Source organism: Tiliqua scincoides, chromosome 8, assembly GCF_035046505.1.
Source record: "Tiliqua scincoides isolate rTilSci1 chromosome 8, rTilSci1.hap2, whole genome shotgun sequence".
Classification (NCBI taxonomy): Eukaryota; Metazoa; Chordata; class Lepidosauria; order Squamata; family Scincidae; genus Tiliqua; species Tiliqua scincoides.
In genome coordinates, this window is record NC_089828.1 from 8,942,393 (window position 1) to 8,962,121 (window position 19,729).

The 19,729-nt window shown below is 48.7% G+C and overlaps 2 protein-coding genes across 2 annotated transcripts in view; one reads left to right on the forward strand and one right to left on the reverse strand.

Annotated features, from left to right (window-relative positions):
* Positions 1–368: 368 nt before the first annotated feature.
* Positions 369–4,197, reverse strand: CIAO2A (cytosolic iron-sulfur assembly component 2A). Its single transcript, XM_066635803.1, has 5 exons — positions 3,967–4,197; positions 3,364–3,528; positions 2,551–2,600; positions 1,738–1,783; positions 369–912 (listed from the first exon to the last, which is right to left on the reverse strand). The coding sequence occupies exons 1-5, from the start codon at positions 4,109–4,111 to the stop codon at positions 815–817; spliced, it is 504 nt and encodes a 167-aa protein (XP_066491900.1). The 5' UTR covers positions 4,112–4,197; the 3' UTR covers positions 369–814.
* Positions 4,198–4,370: 173 nt separating this feature from the next.
* Positions 4,371–19,729, forward strand: part of SPG11 (SPG11 vesicle trafficking associated, spatacsin) — a 29,493-nt gene continuing 14,134 nt past the window's right edge. The window contains exons 1-19 of the mRNA XM_066634840.1: positions 4,371–4,564; positions 5,037–5,215; positions 6,303–6,530; positions 7,154–7,349; positions 8,098–8,235; positions 8,794–9,242; positions 9,442–9,587; positions 10,259–10,391; positions 10,759–10,914; positions 11,838–12,016; positions 12,690–12,866; positions 13,141–13,212; positions 14,401–14,528; positions 14,894–15,066; positions 15,731–15,929; positions 16,050–16,253; positions 17,136–17,242; positions 18,112–18,257; positions 18,518–18,670. Coding sequence (XP_066490937.1) covers positions 4,371–4,564; positions 5,037–5,215; positions 6,303–6,530; positions 7,154–7,349; positions 8,098–8,235; positions 8,794–9,242; positions 9,442–9,587; positions 10,259–10,391; positions 10,759–10,914; positions 11,838–12,016; positions 12,690–12,866; positions 13,141–13,212; positions 14,401–14,528; positions 14,894–15,066; positions 15,731–15,929; positions 16,050–16,253; positions 17,136–17,242; positions 18,112–18,257; positions 18,518–18,670 — 3,357 coding nt within the window. The remainder of the gene's footprint in view (positions 4,565–5,036; positions 5,216–6,302; positions 6,531–7,153; positions 7,350–8,097; positions 8,236–8,793; positions 9,243–9,441; positions 9,588–10,258; positions 10,392–10,758; positions 10,915–11,837; positions 12,017–12,689; positions 12,867–13,140; positions 13,213–14,400; positions 14,529–14,893; positions 15,067–15,730; positions 15,930–16,049; positions 16,254–17,135; positions 17,243–18,111; positions 18,258–18,517; positions 18,671–19,729) is intronic.

Genomic DNA, 19,729 nt, shown 5'->3' on the forward strand with positions numbered 1-19,729 from the left:
GCCGTGGCCAGGAGGCAGCCCCTTTCAGGAATCTGTGCATTCCTACTTAGATGGAAGGTCCCTTTGCTTTGGTTGCCAAATTTAAAGACAGGCTCAACCACAGCATAAGAAATTTTGTCCTGCTGGAAAAGAAATTGAGGAAAGTCTGTTTTTGTTTTAGAGACCCCGTATCCACATTATATAAGGGAAATTTGCATGGTGAGCCTCAAGGACCTTCTGCATGCAGGGCAGGTGCCACACGATCAGGCAGTGGGGTAATGAGTCAGCAGGAGAAGGCTGCAGACTTAGGCCTGCACTTGCCCTGCTGTCAGGATTCATGGATTCTTTTTTGTCTCCTTCAGCCTACAGAGAAGCGTTAAAGACAACTCTGATTTTAACAACTGGTTTTTATTAATACTTCACAGTTTTAAGAACTGGATTTTATCAATATATTTCACAATGTAATTGTTCAAAGACATTAAACCGGAGCAGAGTGCAAAGATTAAACTTCACATCAGTTTTCTTTAAATTTTATTACAATGCATCTGCATGAGGTGACAAGAGAACTAGTGCAGAACTAGTTCATTTCTATACAATCTCTCTTTTCACCAGAGGCAATGAAGGGGTTTTTCACAACCCCTTACAATACAAGCTTGATCTATATGCTGCTCATTACCCTCTCTGGAATTTAAATGGATTTTTATAAAGTGATTCTTTTAAAAATGTGCAGGAGGTAAAAGAATTCTCCCATACAAAATGCAAGGCCTCCTTGTGAGTACAAAGACATGAACATGAAACAAGCTAGAGTGACCCCAGCTCCGTGATGCCGCCTCCACTAGTCAGGTTCCAGGAGGCACTGCTCCACAATCTCCCGCAAGGTCGGGTTCTCCATGGCGGCTGCTACTCGTTCCTTATCATTTATTTGCTTGTTGACTACAAACACACAGGAAAAACAATTGAGCAGCCTTTGGCTAATGACTTCAACAGAAAGCATGTGTGCAAAATACCAACATTTGTGTACGAAGTGTACCCCCTTTCACAGATGAGGAAGACGGAAGCTGAGCAGGAACAACTTGCCTAAGGCCGCCTAGCGAGAAATCATGGCCAAGGTAAGATTCAGACCAGGGGTGTCCTGATCCACAGCTTGGTCTTCTGGCCACTGAGATACACCAACATATGCTCACCCTTGTGGACAGAGTGCCAGTTTAAGCAAAAAAAAGTTGTCTTTGGTCAAATTAGACTCTCTGAAGGAAAACCAGAAAGGGTGGCTGTGGTTTTTCTACACAATACTCTCTGCTCATCTGAAGAGACATCAATGTGTATGTATTTAAATCTCCAAGTGAATTTTCCCCATTGTTTTCTCAATTGTAAGCAATTCTAGAACACATGCGTCTTTCAAACCTGCACATTGTAAGATCAGAGAACCTGCAACGTTCTCTGCAAGCCCCACAGAAACACACGGCCCCACTTGCTCTGAGCGTTGTTCAGCTTTCGCTGCATGAATGCCAAGAGGCTGCTTGAAGCAGCAACTTGCAGCCAGGACGAGAACAGTCTGGATCCGCTCTCCCTAAACTATCTCCTCAAGAGCCACTCCACCTGCTCATTATCACACTGCCCTTCACTTTATGAAAAAGCAGGAGTGAGAATTTGCTGGCCTTCCCTCTTGCCTTCCTTCCCACCTCTTCTGTCTTTTGCATCATGCTTATAAGATCTAGCACTTTGTAAAGATCTGTGTAACTAAGCTGAAAGCACACTTACTGTCCTCCTCAGTGGAATGTGCTCCCTCCGATATGTAGATCTCCAACTAGATGAGAGAGAAAAACCTTTGCTTAGAAATGTTCTGTTCCTATAGTGCAGGAATCAATCTGTGCAGGATGCAATACCTAGAGGGGTTTGTTTCTGGTAAGTAAAATAGGATTATAGCCTAGGTCTTACTGAACAGGATGGGCTTACTTCCAAGTAAAAAACCCCACTGTTTGCAAACACTTCTAGCAATGCCTAATTGGACACCCCACTACAAAAGTGAAAGTCTCCCAAGTCACTCTGTTCTGTAGAATAAGCCCCAAACCTTATAAGGGAGGGCACCAGGATGAGGTCTCTTGTTATCTGGTATGCTCCCTGGGGCATTTGGTGGGCCGCTGTGAGATACAGGAAGCTGGACTAGATGGGCCTATGGCCTGATCCAGTGGGGCTGTTCTTATGTTCTTAACCTAGTCCAGGATGTTTCTGTTTGGTTCTCAGGTCAGATACTCTGAGGGAGCCTTTTGCCTCTGTTAAGTAAGGGCCTGCCTAAAAGCAATACCAACCCGGCTGTCTCTCAACAGCTCTCTCCCCCGCCTTCTCCGGGCTCTTGGTTCTCTCTCAAGATCACACTCTGTACGAGCAGGAAGTAGGCAGAGACCATGAGTCGGGGCACTTGCCACACACTGCTTTACAGGAATACGCACCATTCTTCTTAAGAAATCATAGTGAGTGGTGTGGAGGGAGCAGAAGATGTCTTGGTGGAAGTGCCCTGTGTGTGTTCCCAGCGGCCAACATTAGTGTATGTTGTCAGACAGACAAATGGCCTACCTTGTGCTTAAAAGGCAAACATCTCTGAAGTTTGATCCTCAAACACAATCCTAAGTTTTGAAGAAAAACAGATTACTTTTCTTTCCATGAACAAAACTCCCATCAACAACCTTTTCTTTTGCCCTCTTTGGTACAAGCATTTTCAGGTCAGTCTCCCAAACTGGTCTTGGTTCTCAAAGTTATTTTTTGTCCTGTGACAAAGGCTCAGAGTGACACTCAACAGGGACCATTTTCAAAAGTTGCATTTTAGCAGAGCAGTGCCGGAAAACAAGCCCAAGGAGAAGCTGTTGGCCTCAAGCATGTGAGCTTGTTCTCTTGTTTCGGACACTTATGTCCTTCAGATCTGCCAGGTGACAGAAGCAGAGAATTTGCCAAAGCCATCTCAACAGTGCCCATGACCGGGCTCTCTTGAGATACATCCAAGTAAGCCCGCATTTCTCAGGAGGCACAGATGCCAGTGTGCTGCCACTGCCCACAGAGAGCCTGTTGACGAACTGCACTTTGACAGCTCTGCAGCCCCAAAGAGGAGAGGGCTGTGGCCCTCGCGTGTGCCACCTGCTGTTTAGCTCTGGACTGAGACCTGAGCCCTTCACAGAGACATCAAGTGTAAGTGAGTGAGCATGGCAGCCCCCCTCCAGGTTGTGACTGCCCCCTGCTTGAGCTGCTCGGACAGCCTTGCCAGCGGAAGGGCTGGGGCTTCCCCAGACTGTCTCCAGTAGGCCTTGTGCTGGGCTAAGGAAAGGACTCTCCCATGGCGCAACCGGCCTCTTGTGAGTCTCTTGTGAGGCGGTGCCGAGGCCCTCCCTCTCTCACCGATCAGTGTGGCCAGGGAGCAGTGCGGCACGGTGGGGGTGAAGCGGATGATGACCAGGAACTCCTCTTCGCCAGCCTCCAGCACCTCCACGCCGCTCTCGGTCACCACCTCCAGCTCCTCCAGCGTGCGCGGCTTCTCTGGGTCGCGGATCGTCCGGATGATGTCTGCACGGAGAGGCAGAACTGGATCAGGCTGAGGCCTGCAGTGGCCGAAGTGCCCAGGGCGCGCAAGGACAAGGGCCGCATGCTCGGTAGTGTAGTTGGAGAGAGCGGAGCACTCAGTCTGGCAGGGGGCCCCAGTGGGGTGGGCAGGCGGCCCCTCCCTTCACAGCCATTCCAGGCAGGGGGAGCAAAACGGAGCTGTATGGGGAATGGCTCTGAAGGGAGGGGCCACCTGCCCGCCCTGCTGGGGCCCCCTGCCAGACTGGGTGCGTCGCCCCCCTTCCAGCTACGCCACCGGTCCAGCCCACCTTCAGAGGCGTCCAGGCCAGGCACCACCCCACATCTTTGTGGCAGGGAGTTCCACAGACTAACTACACACTGGGCCAAGAAAGATAGAAGCCCCGCCCTCCGGCATGCGCGCCCCCGCGAGGCGTCACTGACCGTAGACCTCGAGCGCGCGCTCCGTCTCCATAGCGACGGGCCTGTCCGTGCCGCTGCGCCGCTCGGCCGCCGCCTCATGGCCCCCCTCGCCGGGGGAGCGCCGCCGCCACCCCAGCACCCTCCACAGAAGCGCAAGCGGCAGCATCCCAGCCCCGCCCGCCACCCTCCATCGGCTAGGCCGCGCCCACTTCCGGCTGTCTGCGAAGGACGGCACAGCACCCGCCCCCGCGATTTGGGACTACAACTCCCGGCAGGCACGTGGGCAACCAGGAGAGCACTCTTCCCGGCATGCCGAACTCCTGCTGAGGCCTTCTGGGAAGTGTAGTGCACCGGAGAGGCTCCCTGCGGGCGGGACTTCCGCTCCGTGGTGGTGGCGGCGGCCGGCGACGGAGCCCCTGAGGAGGATGGCGGCGCCTCTGCGAGTGCTGCTCTCGCCCGCCCGGCTCCCGCCGGGGGACGTCGCCCAGGCCAGGCTCAGCCGCGGCCGGGAGGTCCTGGGAACGGTGGCCGCCGGCGGGGAGCTGCGCCTGACGGGCCTGGTCGCCTCTGAGGAGAGCCGGGACGGCTCCGGCGCCCGCCCGCCGGGCGTCTGGCGGGAGTGAGTGTGCCGTGGGGTGGGGGAAGGTGCCGCCGCCGCGGAGGGGAGGCGGAGGGAGGTGGGACAGGATCGGGCCCTTCGGACAGAGTGGGGTCCCTGGGAGCAGGCGAGGCAGAGCCTCCGTCCCGCGTGAGGTGCTCGGCGCAGGGCTGCCCAGTGTCGGCGCCGTCAGAGGGCTCTCGCGGGAGGATCTGCCTCGGCTGCTCCCCCCGCCCGAGGTGCTTCTCGCGGAGAGCTGCGGTCAGAATTGCGGTGGTTCTGGTTCCGAAGGGCGCGCCTGGCTGGATGCAGGACTCGCTCCCGGGCGGGGTGCGCTTGCAGGGCGTGCAGGCTCTGCTGGCCTGGTGTCTGGCTCTTCTTGCTGCGCCTGACGCTGTTCCTGAGTGTGCGAAGGGTGTTGAGAAGCATCTGGAGGGCCTCGCTGTGCGTGGAAGTGTGGAAGGGGCCGGGCAGACTGAGTCTCTTTTCCTAGTTTCCTGTGGGAGAGCGTGGAAGAAAACGGCTCCTCTGCAGACAGCCTCAGATTGCTGGCTCTCAGCAAGACCCATGAACTTTGCGTATATGAAGTCACTCTGGAGGTGGGGAACTGCCTGGCGACGCCTTTGCACAGCTGCAGTGAAGAGAGCCTGCAGAAGCTGCTCCTGTCAAAAGGTATTGGTGGGTAGATGTTCCTTTCAAACGCTTAAAGCATTGTCTTATTTAGGGGCAGCCTTCTGCAGCAACTGGGAAAGCATAGAAAACATTGTACAGGTTTGTACGTAGCAGCTGTTGTGTTACAGGGATACACCTTGGGGATAAGAGGTGCTAGTTGTGCAAGGTTGGTGGGGCCATTTCAGACACTCTTCATGGACTGTGGCTTATGCCCTTTGTGAAATGAGGGTGAGCAGCCTGTTTGTCTTTGTGAGTACAGACGTCCCCCATAACTGTGGGGGTATGTTCCTGCAGCTACTGCAGATACCCAAAACTGTAGATAATAGTGAACCCTGCTCTGATGTCCCCTTTGTAACACTCCTAACTCATCTCTCTTCATTTGCAAACGCTTTGCAAAAGGCAGCTTTTTTACCTTTTCCTTTAGAACACTTTGGAAAAGGAAGCAGACAACAAGAACTTAGACTTATAGCTGGTCAAGGAACACTAGAGGAGATGACAGTGAGAGTGCTAACAAGAAGTAGATAGGAGAGGGAGCAGACGGTGAGGCTATGTTCTTTTTTTAGGTCCTAGTGCTAGAGAGCTGGGTTTTTTTGTTTCCAGTGCGCTTGGGTTGCATTCTTTTTTTGGGTACTAGTGTGTTAACCATGCTAGATTTTCTCTAAGCAAACTCAGAGCTAGAAAAGATGGCCATCACCATTCTTGCCTCACTTCTGCCTCATGAATGCAGGAACCTGTCAAGAACATGGCAGACTCCATAGCATTTGGAGTATATGGTGAAAACATGACAATCTCCATACAATAAATTTCAATGAGGGAATGCGATTTTGCTGTTTTTAAAATAACAGTAATGGAAGTATGCTAGCAGCATGCTGGAAAGCTCACTTCCACATTTTTCCCTAGACAGAGAAAGAACACAGCCTGAGAATGCTAGACTCCTCTTCCTGTTAGCTTTCTAGTGCTCCTCTAGGTTGGGACCTGTGGATATGGGGGAGGGGGAGAGATATAGTACTTGGCTGCCATTGTTTCACTGCACATGTTGCTGTTGCTCTTGAGAATATGCAAGGATCCCTTCTGCTGAATTCTGCAGGTTTATCTTCAGTCACTTCATTGAGGCTGCTGTCATTTAAAAATGGCAGAGCTTTGGTGCTGCTCAACCACTGCATCATTGCACACCTGGCTTTTCTTGGAGGAGAAGTGGAGGAAAATGGAAACAATGGCTTTCTTCTTGATCTGCCACCAGCAACTTTGGAAAGAATAGTGGATGTTGCCTTTTGCCGAGGCATTCTTTTCTTGTTAGACAAGTCTGGGTGGATATGTATCCTTTTAAATGTAGATGTAGTCCTTAGTGGGGGTAAAAAAGACTGACTGCTTGAGGAGGTGGGGAAGAGGGAGCTCCTAACGAAACAGATATTTTCAAGATCAAATGTAAATCTCTTTAAGCTGGTATTTCAGTCCTCATTTAAGGCTTGATCCAAAGCATACTTCCTTGGGCGTAAGCTCCGTTGAACTCGGTGGGACTTATTTACAAGTAAACAGAATTGTAATTTGGTTTTAAAAAGCATGACATGCTCAGCCTCTGGCTGGTGGGTGTGAGGTGCACGCTGCCCAGGAGGACCCACAAGCTCTCTCTTTTCTCAGATGGGGCCAGGTGAGTCACAGAGACTGAGGTGGAGAGGAAGTCGCAGTACAGTTGCTCTTTGCCTTGGAGCATGGTGGGATGAAAAGGCTAATTGAATTTTATCTGCTATACGTAATTATTATTGTATTCAACATTTTTAGATGTTTTATTTTTTTTGTAAAATTTTGTGCTTGATCTCTTTTGTAAACCACCTTGTGGTGACTTTGTTGGAAAAGGCATGATATAAATGTGCTGTGGGGAGGGTGATGTATTTTCTTGCTGTGGCTTGACCAGTGATGTTCTTTGACACAGTTGCAAAGATATTTTTGATGCCAGGGATGGTGTGCATCTAGCCCATGTTGACATGTCTCTCTACCAAGCAGAGGGACAAGAGGAGAAGAACCTAGATGTCCTGCCTCCATTCAGATCATTAACTGTCTCTCATGATCTCAGCACTACTGTGATCACCAACTGCTGCAGTTGTGCCATGGCTATTGATCTCAACTTATACTTCAAGTAGGTGGGCTGCCCATGTTCCAAAAGGGGACACTGGGCAGGCAAATGTCGGTTCTTCCAAAAAAAAAAAAAGTGAAGTGGGACCTCATTTGGCTTCTTAGTGCCAAGACTGGACTCATGAGATTCTGCTGCCTGGGCTTCTGATGCCCAGCAGACCCTTTTGGCATGCCTGTGGCATGTTTTCTGTCACCAGCCATACAGTGGTCATTTCTCAAGATCCGCACTTGGCACTCTGCCAGGGAACCTGGATGAATTCTGACCAAGCACGACTGTCTTGTTTGGCAGCCTCCTGTGAGAGTTCTGGCCGTTCCTGTCCCAATATTTGGCAGTGGAGAAGTGCTTTGTCTAAAGCAGCTGTACTGCATTGTGGTGCAAAATAGGGCACTAAGGGCCAAATCCTATCCAACTTCCCAGCATTGGTGTAGCCACACTAATGGGGCGTGTGCTGCATCCTGTGGTGGGATGGTAGTTAAGGAGGCCTTCACAAGGTTCCCTTGTCTCAGGGCTTCACTGCAGCTGCACTGGCACCGGAAAGTTGGATAGAATTGGACCCTAAGTGCTGCTTTTGTGTTTCAAGGATATTCTGTGGTGCTGGTATCAGAATTTGTTGTTTGTGTGAAATGTCAATTTTTTCTGTGGGCATGTACCACAGAAATCCTGCTGTTAGAGCAGTTTCGGGTCTAAGCGTTCGTATGGCCTTAAAAGAAAGTAACCTGCTGATGATGGAAATGTTTCACTTTGACTGCAGAGAATATCCAGACCACTTATTATGTAAGAGAAATGTGGGCCATCTTCGTGTGGAACGGCTGGAGGGGATAGATGAGGATGACCTCAGGAATTCTAGCTGCAGCATGAGACGGGTGAAGCATGCGTTCCGGACAGACAGGTCTGTGAACAAAGCTGATGCCGCCTACCACATACATTGCAGGTTGGGAGATGGAGCTGAGTGCTCAACCCTGCTTGCCAGAGGAAGAGGTGCCACAACTAGCTTCCTTTCCTGATGGAGACATTCACATGCCCAGGCGGTTTCAAAGAGAAACTACCAGGAATCCATTGTGAGAGTTTTAATAGCCAGTTCCTATTGATGCTCTTTCATTTACATATAACTTCTGGTTGCTTCTGCTTAGTTCACATAGAGAGAAGGTGCTGCTCTATGGTGGAGCATGTACTTTGTATCTAGGAGGTCCAGGTTCACATCTCTGGCAGCTTCAGTTTAGATACCGGGGGTGGTTAGGGAGGCAGAATCTCAACAACAGGACTGGGAAAAACTTCTGCCCGAGACCTTCAGAGAGCTGCCGTGAACTAGTCACAACCAGGGTATGTGGTCTACCTTGACTCAGTGCAACATCTTCAAATGTTTTAAGTAATATTTCTTACATGTTCACTTCATAGAACTGTGAATCATCACTGATTAAAATACTGGTATGTTTTGTTTTTCGTGCAGGTCCTGGAAGGCCCACTTGTCTTCATTGGATGACGCAACAAAAACACTTTATTCTCCAGCTTTGGTGACTGCAGCTTACCCACCCTGGTATCAGTCTCTTCTGAATCCCGAGCACGATGATTATGAGCGACAGGACGCTTCAGAGAGCTCCCTTCTGGATGGTGCTGTGTGTCTCTTTTCAGACTCAGGAGGGAAAGATTGTAAAAATGCAAGCAAAGAAGAGAGACGATGGAATAGCATACATTTAGGAGGAACGGAAGTATGTGTGAAGCTGGACTGTAAATCTGTGACAGGTTTTAGTGCACTGTTCACAATCTCAAGTGAAACTGAAGGACTGGTTCTTGCTTTGTGGGATTTGGCAACCCAAGATGTGACATACTCTTGTGTAGGCAAAAACTCCTTTTTTGTGAACTGTAGTAGAGAGGAGCAACTTTGTCTCATCTTTTCAGGTGAGCGTCTTTGGTTGTCACTGAAGCCTGCACTTGAGAAACCTCTTATGCCAGAAGAACGCTTAGTCCCCATGTTGCACCACTGAAAACATCTCATTTTGAAAACAAAAATTGCAGCACATCTCATAAAGCATCGCAATGCTGACTGCAAAGCATGACAGTTACTTGAGTAACCTCTCCTTTTCCTTGTAAATTTTAGAGCCTGGTCTCTCCTTGGTCCTGTTTGGCTTGACTCAAGAAGAATTTTTGAATAGACTGATAATTCACGGGAGTGCTGGCACTGTAGATACTCTTTGTCAGCTCAATGGATGGGGAAGATGTTCCATTCCCATACATGCCTTAGAGGTAAATGAAAAATGTGGGGCTTGTGATTCTGTCCTGCTTCCCTACGAATGGTGTAAACCTGCAGTTCCAGTGGTCTTTTTTTTACTGTCTGCCTCTGGCTTACCTCAGCTCTAGAGAATGAGCTTTCTGTTCTGCAAGCAAAGGTTTAGGGCTGGGTCTCTTGTTCTGTCTCCTGAGCTCCAAAGTCAGAGCTTAAAATCTTTTACTATTCGGAGGGAAGGCGTAACTTCCCCCGCTCCGTAGTGTCTGCCTTTTAACCAGTTTAGGACATTTGGTTTATTGTTTGTAGCAGTATGATGAGACCTAGTTGCCTCTATAGTATGGGTGGGACTGTGTGTACAAAGATGTCAGAAGTACCTCTTGCGCAATGGCACACAGAATTGTCACAGGCAGAGAGCCCAGTGGGGCTGACTTCCCCACTTGTGAAGCTGCATTGAGAAAGCTGCACTGCCCGCTGCCTGCAGCTGGTGTAAAATTGGGATGTGGAACTTCTGGACACTGTGCCAGGATAGGCTTCTGCAGAAATGTACTGCAAAGGCTTGGAGCTATTTCTCTAGCCATCACTAGTGCCTCTGTTATTGTATTGCCTCAGGAACTGCAAACTGCTATTGAAAAATTAACATCCTCTTTGATGAAGGTGCATTTTTAATTGCCACTTTTATGTTTGTTAGGCTGGTTTAGAGAACCGTCAGTTGGACACTGTGGACTTCTTTTTAAAAAACAAGGAGAATCTTTTCAGTCTTTCCTCCACTTACTATCTACGGGATCAACCTGCAAGTGTCATGTCAGATCTTTACTTGAAGGGTAAGTAAAATGGTCTGACGGTTGGATGGCCGCCACTCAGGTCCAGACCTTTTCCAAGCAAAGTGAGCTTGAAGAATAGATGCTGCGAGCACAACTTGCTCCAAGCTCAGTGTCAGACAAACCACATCAAACCAAGGGGTTGCTGTACAAGGTGCAGAGGACGTGCAGTTGATCTTGCTCAGGAAAGGTTGCTCGTGGTGGGTTGTGAGGGACAATAATAATAATAATAAACTTAATAATAAACTTTATTTGTATCCCGCCCTTCTCCCCAAAGGGACAAGTTGTGAATGTGGTGCCTTTGTTTCTGTAACTGGTTTTCTTTTGCTGTTGAAGCAATCCTCTTGCGTGCTGACATTCTCTTTTGCAGGCGTGGAGGAGCTGAGGCCAGCCTTGGACTTGCTTTGCTTGGCAATCCGAGAAAACGATTTGGAAGCACACAGCAAACACTTCTCTGAGCAGCTGCTGAACCTCACCTTGTCTTTCCTGAACAAAGAACTCCATGACATCTTCATCCACGTGGAGGGTAAGATTCTCTGTGTTCATTTCAATTCCCTGTATGTTTGCGTTTAGGCTTTATTGTCCATCCTCTTCCTCCCATGACTCTACATAGTTTTTTCACATTCTACCAGGCAACAAACCTCTACAGTAGGGTAGACATCAAGAGAATTGCTTGTCCCAAATCACCAGCTTTCCCCCAGTCCAACACTCTGCCCTCTACACTGGCTCCCAGTAGCTGTAGTGTTGCATCCACGTAAGCAAAATAGGATAGGGCAGGGCTTTTCAAACTGGGGCGTTGCAATGCCCCAGCCTGTGGGCCTGGCCTCTGCCCCCTTAAGGGGCAGGGGCAGCCTGGAGGCAGGGAGGGAGGCAGCAGCGCGATCCCCAGGATTGCACTGCTCAGGGGGCTGCAGGGGCTTGGGTGCACTTACCCAAGCCTCCTGCAGCTTCCCCACGGTGCAGGGAGCCTGGTGCGAACTTTTGGCAGGGCTCCCCGCAGCAGTGAAAGTGAAAGCGGAGCGATCGCGCAAGCGGAGGCGGGGCGCGATCGCTCTGCTTTCACTTTCACTGCTGCGGGGAGCCCTGCCAAAGGTTCGCACCAGGCTCCCCGCACCCTGGGGAAGCTGCAGGAGGCTTGGGTAAGTGCACCCAAGTCCCTGCAGCCCCCTGAGTGGCGCGATCCTGGGGATCACGCCGCTGCCTTCCACCCACCCCTGCTGCCTTCCCCCCCCCGCGCCCCCGCAAGCACTTACAGTGGCTCAAACTCTCCAGGAGATTTTGAAAACCACTGGGATAGGGGGATGTATGTGGATGTATTAGCGTAGATAGGATTACACTTGGTATTGCTGGTCATCCATCCTGCCTCCCCTTTCTGCCTGCCTCAGATTTGACACAAAAAGGAGACGCGTCTGGTAGGTTCATTAGTTGTCTCCTTGTTTTTCTTCATAGAACTGGATGAAAATCTGGACAGATGTGTGGATGTTTTAACCAACTACATCACTAAACTTAGGACATTTATGATAAAGTTCCCTCAGCAGCCATCCAGCACCCTCGGTGTACCCTATGATCTTGAAGACGACGTGCCCCAAATAAAACAAAGTCAGATATGGGATAAGCTCCCCACAGAGGTAAACAGAGCATTAGTGTAAACTTCTGGGGTGTGGTTGATTAAATATCGCTAAAGGCTTTAGGTCAACTTGTAAATGATTTCATTCTGACAAAAATAAACAATCACAGCCTTCATTTAAGGGACAATCCAGCAAGAGTTAAGCATTTGGAAGTGCTATCAATGTGAACAGGAGCAAGCCAGCACTACAGGCTTCCCCCTCCTGTTGCAGTGAAAAGGGGCTTGCCTTATTGTTTCAAGGAGCAGCACCCCTTTTCCTCATTTCTGCCCTAGCTCCAAGAATGTCAGCCTGTTTAGGAGCTCTCCTGTGCACCCATTTTTATGTGAGGTAACGATAGAGTAAAGCACTTTGCTGAGCACAGCTCCCTTTGCTTGAACCTCTCACCTTTTTATTTATTTGTCTACTGATAAATGAGGCCACACCACATAGGGACAGGAGTACCCATCTGCCTCCCCTTTCACCAGGAACAGTGACAGGAAAGTGGGGTGGATGTGCCAATGCCTTGGTGATGCACCCCCGTCCCCATTCTTGCTAAGGGTCATATGCAGACAATCCAGAGCATGGGGTCCTTTCCCTGCGGATCTCTACTAGCTGGTGCCCAACTCCTTACCTGCTCTGTAAGGGATCCCCAGAAGCCAGTACTTGCATCTCAAGCGTGTCCTTGCCTTTTCAGCAAACGGTTGCTGACGCCATTTCAAACAACCAGCTACCAGAGGCGCAGACCTTTTTTCGAATGTCTCGCAACCCTGCCCAGAATCTAGAGGAGCTAACCCAAATAGGCCTGGATCTGGTTTACGGGAGCCTCCTGAGAGAGAACATTGAAGAAGCCTCCAAGCTCTTAAAAAACATGGTGAGTAATGCTGCACGCAAAGTCCTGCCTAGTCTGCAGTTCCCCTCAGTGATTTCCATACCTGCAGGCTGTTCCCTGCCTTGTTTCAGTGCAGAGCGCATGACTAGTGGGCAGGAGGTTCTGAGAACTTATTCTGCTGCTGCCAGCCAGAGCAGAGGGTTCTGGGCTAGATGGATCTAGTGGTCTGACTTGGTTTTGGGAAACCTCCTGTGGGAGTTCCTGAGCCTTTTGGTCTGTGAAACCTTCTGCATTGCAACTCTTTGACCCCTGACAGGGCTTCCAGGTGGCGGAACAACTGCACAGAATTTGTTTCTTCGTGTCTGATCAGAATGTCCGTGACTTCTTGGTGAGAACAGAAAAAACTGTGCTTGATTTTGTGGCACATTTATGTGTTCTTGTCATACTCTTATTTATTGCCTTCTTTTTGCTGCTGTGTTTCATACACTACTGCTCTACATTTATATTCAGTCAGCCCGCATCTTGCCCTCCCCCTTACTTGCAGAAATTCAACTACATGTGCTCAGGAGACCAGTAAAAAAAACAAACTTGTTTTAAAGTTCCATGCCTGAGAGTGAGATTGAGATCAGAGAACAAAACTGCTGCTCCTTTGGTCAGTTTTGGTTCCAGTATGTATTTTTCAGATGTTAGGGATTTTGAAGATAATTTTGGGTATACGTAAGTTTAGTTTTACATGCTGAATTTGGAATGTAACCTTCATGTAAGATATGGTCCTGCTGTTTACAGTTCTTAACACTAAACACATTAAATGTTCAAAACAACAGTCCTAAAAGTATCTGTTGAGTGAAACGTGCACATTTTGAAGTACTGTCTGCATTTCTTCAGTGCTGTCCGCTCCAGATGTTGTTAGTTTTCACCTTGCCCAAGTCACAGATCGGACTGAGTTTTCCTATTCTTTCTTGGCAACTGACAGTCCATGGTGTGAACACCTTTGTCTGCCGTCACTGTGTATACAGTTGGCCCTTGGAATTCATGGGGCATCCATTCCTGGACCCTCCGTGAATACCCAAACCTTTGGATAATTGAATCTGCAGGTGGGGGTCATTAGAGAATCTCTGGGCGTGACTGGAAGCACCTTCTGGTTGTGTGCAGAAGGTGAGCTGAGGCTCAGGGAGGCTGCATGTTGCATCCCCAATCCTCAGAAGCTCTCCTGGAGGCCTTAGAAAGGCATTTCTGGTTTTGGGCCAAAAACTGGAAGTATCTTTATGAGGCCTCCAGGAGGCCTTCAGAGGACCAGGGAGGCTGCACGTGGTCTCCCTGGGCCTCAGATCACATCCCAGACGTGACTGGAAGACTCTATACAGGAGGTACAGTGAGACCTATCTGACTTGGGTCAGGACCTGTGTTGAGTCACATCTGCAGATCCAGAACCTGCAGATAAGGAGCAAGCTTCTCTACCTTTCCCAATCATGTTTGTGAACAGGGAGCCAGCTTCCTCTGACAAGTTGCATTTCCTCTGGCCTGATGTTGTAACACAAAATGCTTTGCTAGTCAAGGTTTTGATTTGACTCCCAAGGTGAAAGTGCTGCAAGAGGAAAACTGTTTTTCTGAAACTGAGAAGGAAATGATAGACTTTGTGCATCAGGTGGAAAATGTTTATACAGGAGCTTTCCAGAAGAACAAACAGACTGTGGTCCAGTCCAGGTAATGCCTCTTCAGTTGCTTGTTTTAACTTGCCGATAACTTTTAAAAGTTACTATGCATTTTCAGTGAAAACTGTAAGCCCTGATGCTTTCAGCTGCAAGTTCTCATTCTATGAGACAGTCTTCCTGATTATTAGCTATTTCCATTCAAAGCAAATGTCCAAGCTGATTAACAGTGCAGTCTTGCAGCCTGTTAGTTGTAAACTGTGAGCTTGCACTGCTGGTTGTCTTTGAAGGGTTCATCATGTGTTATATCAAGTTTTTGAGCTTAGAATAGTTGTGTTAGCTGTTGGAAACAGCTTATTCCTTTGGGAGGAGTAAATAAATGAAATGGTCTCTGTGAAGATATTCTGTTCTCATTTCTAGACACTGGCGAGAAGAGCGTGACCCTCCATCACACAATCCCGTTTTGGATAAGTTCTTGAACTTCAGTGAAGACCAAGTCTGTACTGGGGTGCACAGAATTATCTTAAACTGGGCTCGGTGTTGGGATAAAGTTACACAAGAGATGGTTCTTCTCCCTACTCGCTCCCCTAAAGGCAAGTATTCTGGAATGAACATACTGACCTTGGAGAGCTTTGTGAATGCCTTGCCACAGGATGTTGTAACATCTACCTAGATGCCTTTGAAAGGGGATTGGACAGATTTAGGGAGGAAAGTCCATCACAGGTTACAAGCTGTGATGGGCATGTGCAACTTCCTGATTCTTGAAGTAGGCTACCTCAGAATGCCAGGTGCAAGGGAGAGGCCACAGAATGCAGGTATCTTGTCCTGAATGCTTCCTGAGGCATCTGGTGGGCCACTGTGAGATACAGGAAGTGACTAAATGGGCCATTGGCCTGATCCAGCAGGGCTTATCTTATGTGTTTCGGGATGTCCTTTTGGAATTGACACAGGCTATGATGCTTCAACTAAGGGAAGAAAGTCTCATGGAGCAGAAAGTCTTTGTGAGTGCTTTAAAGAAGAAAGCATGGGGAATTTTGCTTCCTTTTCCTGTCACGGGTGCTTCAGAGAAGCATCCTGGTTACTCTTCACTGAGTTTTGACCCCAATGGATCAGTGCTTACTTCTTTTCTTTACCCCAAGCTTGGTCATTTTATTTCACGCTGATAGCAAGGATCAGCATGCCAGTCTGTAGATATGCATAGCTACAAGCGCCCATGCTGTTATTTACATTGACTTGAAATTTTTTTTTTTAATACAGATTTCAAGTCATGTAATCCAGAGGTTCTTTGGATGCATCTGACATCTTGGCATGACTGGATGAATATTAGTTCCTGGATTGCAGAATCTCAACCACAGACTGTGAGCACAAACTGGCCACAACTGACTGTGGAGGCTATTGATCAAAGTACATTGTGCAGCAGTTACATGCAGAATGAAATATTGGACAACTTAGCCAGGTTTGTGCCTTTACACCTTAATGGATGGATTATCAGTTTTGACTAATCAGCCATATTGAAAAAGTAGCCCTCTTAACAACTGTGGAAGATCATGCAAAGTTGCTTTGATTTTCTCCGTAGAATTGGGACTTTTGTACCATCAGAACTAGAAGACTTTGAATGCCTTCTCCAAAGACTGACACTCACTGGAGGCGTGATGAAGAATCCTCATCCTGTACCAGAACATGTGCCTGCTAGTGGCTTAGACTTCCATACCCGCTTTATCCTTTACTGTTTAGAACGTGGGCTAGATCACCTCCTCTACACCTATTTAGACTATTATAGGTAACATATGTTCCAAAATCAATTCTGGGCAGACAAAAATAGTTGCAATGCAGAATGGCAAGATCTGTGAAGTGTAGCCCAAATGCACAGAGGTCTTGCTAGCTTCTGTTCTGCACGCAAATGCTTGAACCCAAAATCTCTTTGGTGGACTAGTGCAGGTGTTTGACAGCTTTCATTGTATCCTAACTGCAGTGTTTTCTAAGCAAAGCAAACTCTTTTCCTGCATCCTTTCCCTCATGAGGGCAGCAGAGCTGTTCCTGACCCCCCCCCCCCAGGCCTTTCTGTTTGAGCTGAATAGCTGGCATGGTAATTGGGCTCTCTTATAGCTTGAAAATATGAACAAGTTCTGCATATTTTCTTTCATTTGCAACTAATAATAATAATAATAATACAGGTATTTATATACCGCCTTTCTTGGTCATCAGATTTCTCCTCAGACTTTAATTCAAGGCGGTTTACATAGGCAGGCTGTTCTAAATCCCCGTAGGGATTTTTACAATTGAAGAAAGGTTCTATCTTTCAAGAAACACAACATTTCAGAAACTAATGAGTTTCTCTGTGATAACAGTGCTTGTTTCTGGTCATCACCTGCTGAATGATGTTACTTTCCATTTAATGATATAACTTCTGGCCCTAAGCTGGCACCATGAGTGCTGACTTCGACCCTCTGAATGAAATGAGTTTGACATCCCTGATTTAGGACGTGCTGCCACACTGTCCCCGCTCTCTGTGTTGCTGTAGCACACTGCAGAGAAAGCAGGTGGCTTTGTCACAAGGCAGCTATTGCCCAACTCCCCATTGTTCCCAGGCAGTGGCCCATATCGGGGGGGGGGGGGAGTACTTTGACATTGCATGAAATTGATGTGGGTCTTGATTTTTCAGTTTATTTTCCTCAAACTGTCCCATTTTGGATGATAAGGTACTCCATGAAGCTCACCCTTGGTTTGAATTTCTCCTGCAATGTCGAGGCGTTGCCAGGAGCTGTGGAGGTGAGCCCCTCCTCTGCTTATGCATCTCTTCTAGACAGCTGTGTGTGTGCACTTCTGATGACGGAAGGATGGTGAACCAGGAGCCACTTCAGGTGGGCTTGTGCCTCCCCCATGCGGGTCAGGCTGGCTGCTTATGCACCTGTGGCAGATTGGGTAGAAGTGCCTTTTACCAGCATCAGCTGTACTCTGGCCGTGTTTGCCGGAGCTTGGTTCTTGCAGTGCTGTGTGTGTGTGTGTGTGTGGTGCCCTTTGAAAACGGTCTGGAAATGACAGCTGGTTCAAGGTGCAGCAGCAGGCAAGCTAATGGGCACCTGCCAGGTGTGAGTTGCTCCAGTGCTGAAATGACTCAACTGGCTTTCGCTTGCTTCCCAGACCCAACTTTGGAGTGCAGCACATTGCCTTTTAAAAGTCCCAAGTGACATGGGGTTGGGATAGCTGAGGGACCCCCAGCCTCCAAGTGAACCTGCCTATGTTGTCATCATTGGAAACTGCTCTGGGTGCTCCCACTATCAGAAATGAGGCAGGTGCTACTGCAAACTGGTCCTTCTTTTTCACTGGAACTCACTCCCAGGAAAGCCAGCCTAGAGCTGTTCCCCTTCTCCTTCTTGCAGGGAAACCTTCAGGGAGAGGTGAAGTTGAATGTGCCACAGGTTGCCTTATTGTTGCTGGTCCTGTGACATTTGTAGAAAAGAATTCTTGCTAATAGGTTCTGAACTCTCTGCGATTTTTAAGTGTTGCTGTTTCTCTTGTGACTTGTTGTCAACCACCTTGCATTTGTTGGGCAAAGAGGTGTGGCAAGAAATATTTTTTAAAATGCTACAGTTGTTTGGAAAAGAAAATTCAGTTGTCCTTTTCCCCTCCCTTCTCAGATGCAAAGAGAATTTTTCAGGCTAGCCTGGCCAATGCCCAGATCTTGATACCCAGCAGCCAGGCTGGTGTGAGCACGATGCTCCTGGAGGGACGGACGCTTCTCGCCCTCGCTACCACCATGTACGCTCCTGGAGGTGTTGACCGGGTATGTTCTGGGTTTCTCGCAAGCCCCTGCTGGCTGTAGTGGGAGATCTATGGTGGTCCTGGGCAGGGGATGTGCCTCCCTGCTGCAGTATCATTACGCATGAGGTTCTTCTGGCTGTCTGAAGGGCAGGACAGAATGCTTTTCAGCTGCAGGATATGAAATAGCCATCCTCTGAGCTCTCTTGGGTTGGATGCAAAGGGCCTTCAGGTGCTTCTGTGACCATCTCCTTGAAAACAGATCTGGGTCCTGCTTTGTTGTAGGTTCTTCACAGTGGAGAAGGAGGAGAGAAGGTAGACATGCAACTCTTCAGAATGGCCCTCGCTCCTTACCCCAGGCTCAGAGCAGCCCTCTTCCCCCAGCATGCCTCTCATGGGATCTTGCCTTCCGACATCTCTCTCTACCACCTTGTTCAGGTACAGAGGCCACCAGAACAAATTGGACAGGAGTTCTGCAGGACAGTATTCCAGATAAGAGGGCAGCCACTCAGCCTCGAGGCACAGCAGGCACCCACTTGGAGCAGGGCATCAACCCTGTGGAATGTTTTCCACGTTGGGGTTTCCTTGTCCCCTGCTGTGCACTACTTCAGGAGGTTGACCCAAACCTGGCTGGCTTTCTTGCTCAACTTTTGAGGGGGGGGGGGTGAGGCTGATGGTGCGGGGATGACCATCAGTTTTTATTTTTTGTAATAGTTGTGTGTATTCTGTTTTTTCAGCCATCTTGGTATTCCTTGTGGCAATATAGACAGGATAAAAACATTTTAAAATAGACAACTGTAGTCGCTCAGTCATTGTTGTTGTTGTTGTTAACAATATTTATATACTGCATTTCAACTCCCATAGAATCTTTTGCAGTGGGAGACATACAGTTGTCTGCATTGTTCACCTGCTCTTTCAGGCTCACCAGTCTTCACTTGTGTCCTTACAGTTCAGTGGGGACAGAGTGATATAGCCCCCTGGGGATCCTGTTCTTTAGTGTGGCAGAGGGCGGGGTTCCCTACTGAGTAGGTATTCAGATAAGACCTATCTGCTCTTATGGCCTGGTTTTGTGCTGTTGGAGGATGTGAGGTCAGGACTCCAGCTCCACTCTGCCTTCCCCCCTTGCCTGTTTTCCCTCTTGCAACAGCCCAGTGACAACAGTGCATCACTAGCACTGCCTTGACGGCAAAGCCACTGACAAAGCCTGCCAAAGGCTGCACCAACATAATAAGGAACTTAGTGGCGATTCCAGTCTTGCCTAGCTAGCCTGGCTCAAGAATAAGATTTTGTACCCGGGGTGTGGCATGGTTTGGAGCGTGGTGGGGTCTCCCTTTTCCACAAGTAACCCATTGTCAGAACAATAACTGAAACAATCTTATGCCAGAGGGCAAATCACGAAGTGCACCTGAGAGGCTGAACTCTTTGTGGGGTATATTCTCCTTGGTAGGCTGGCATAATTACCTGCCCCAGAGCTGCAGTCTGCTGTGGGGTATCTGC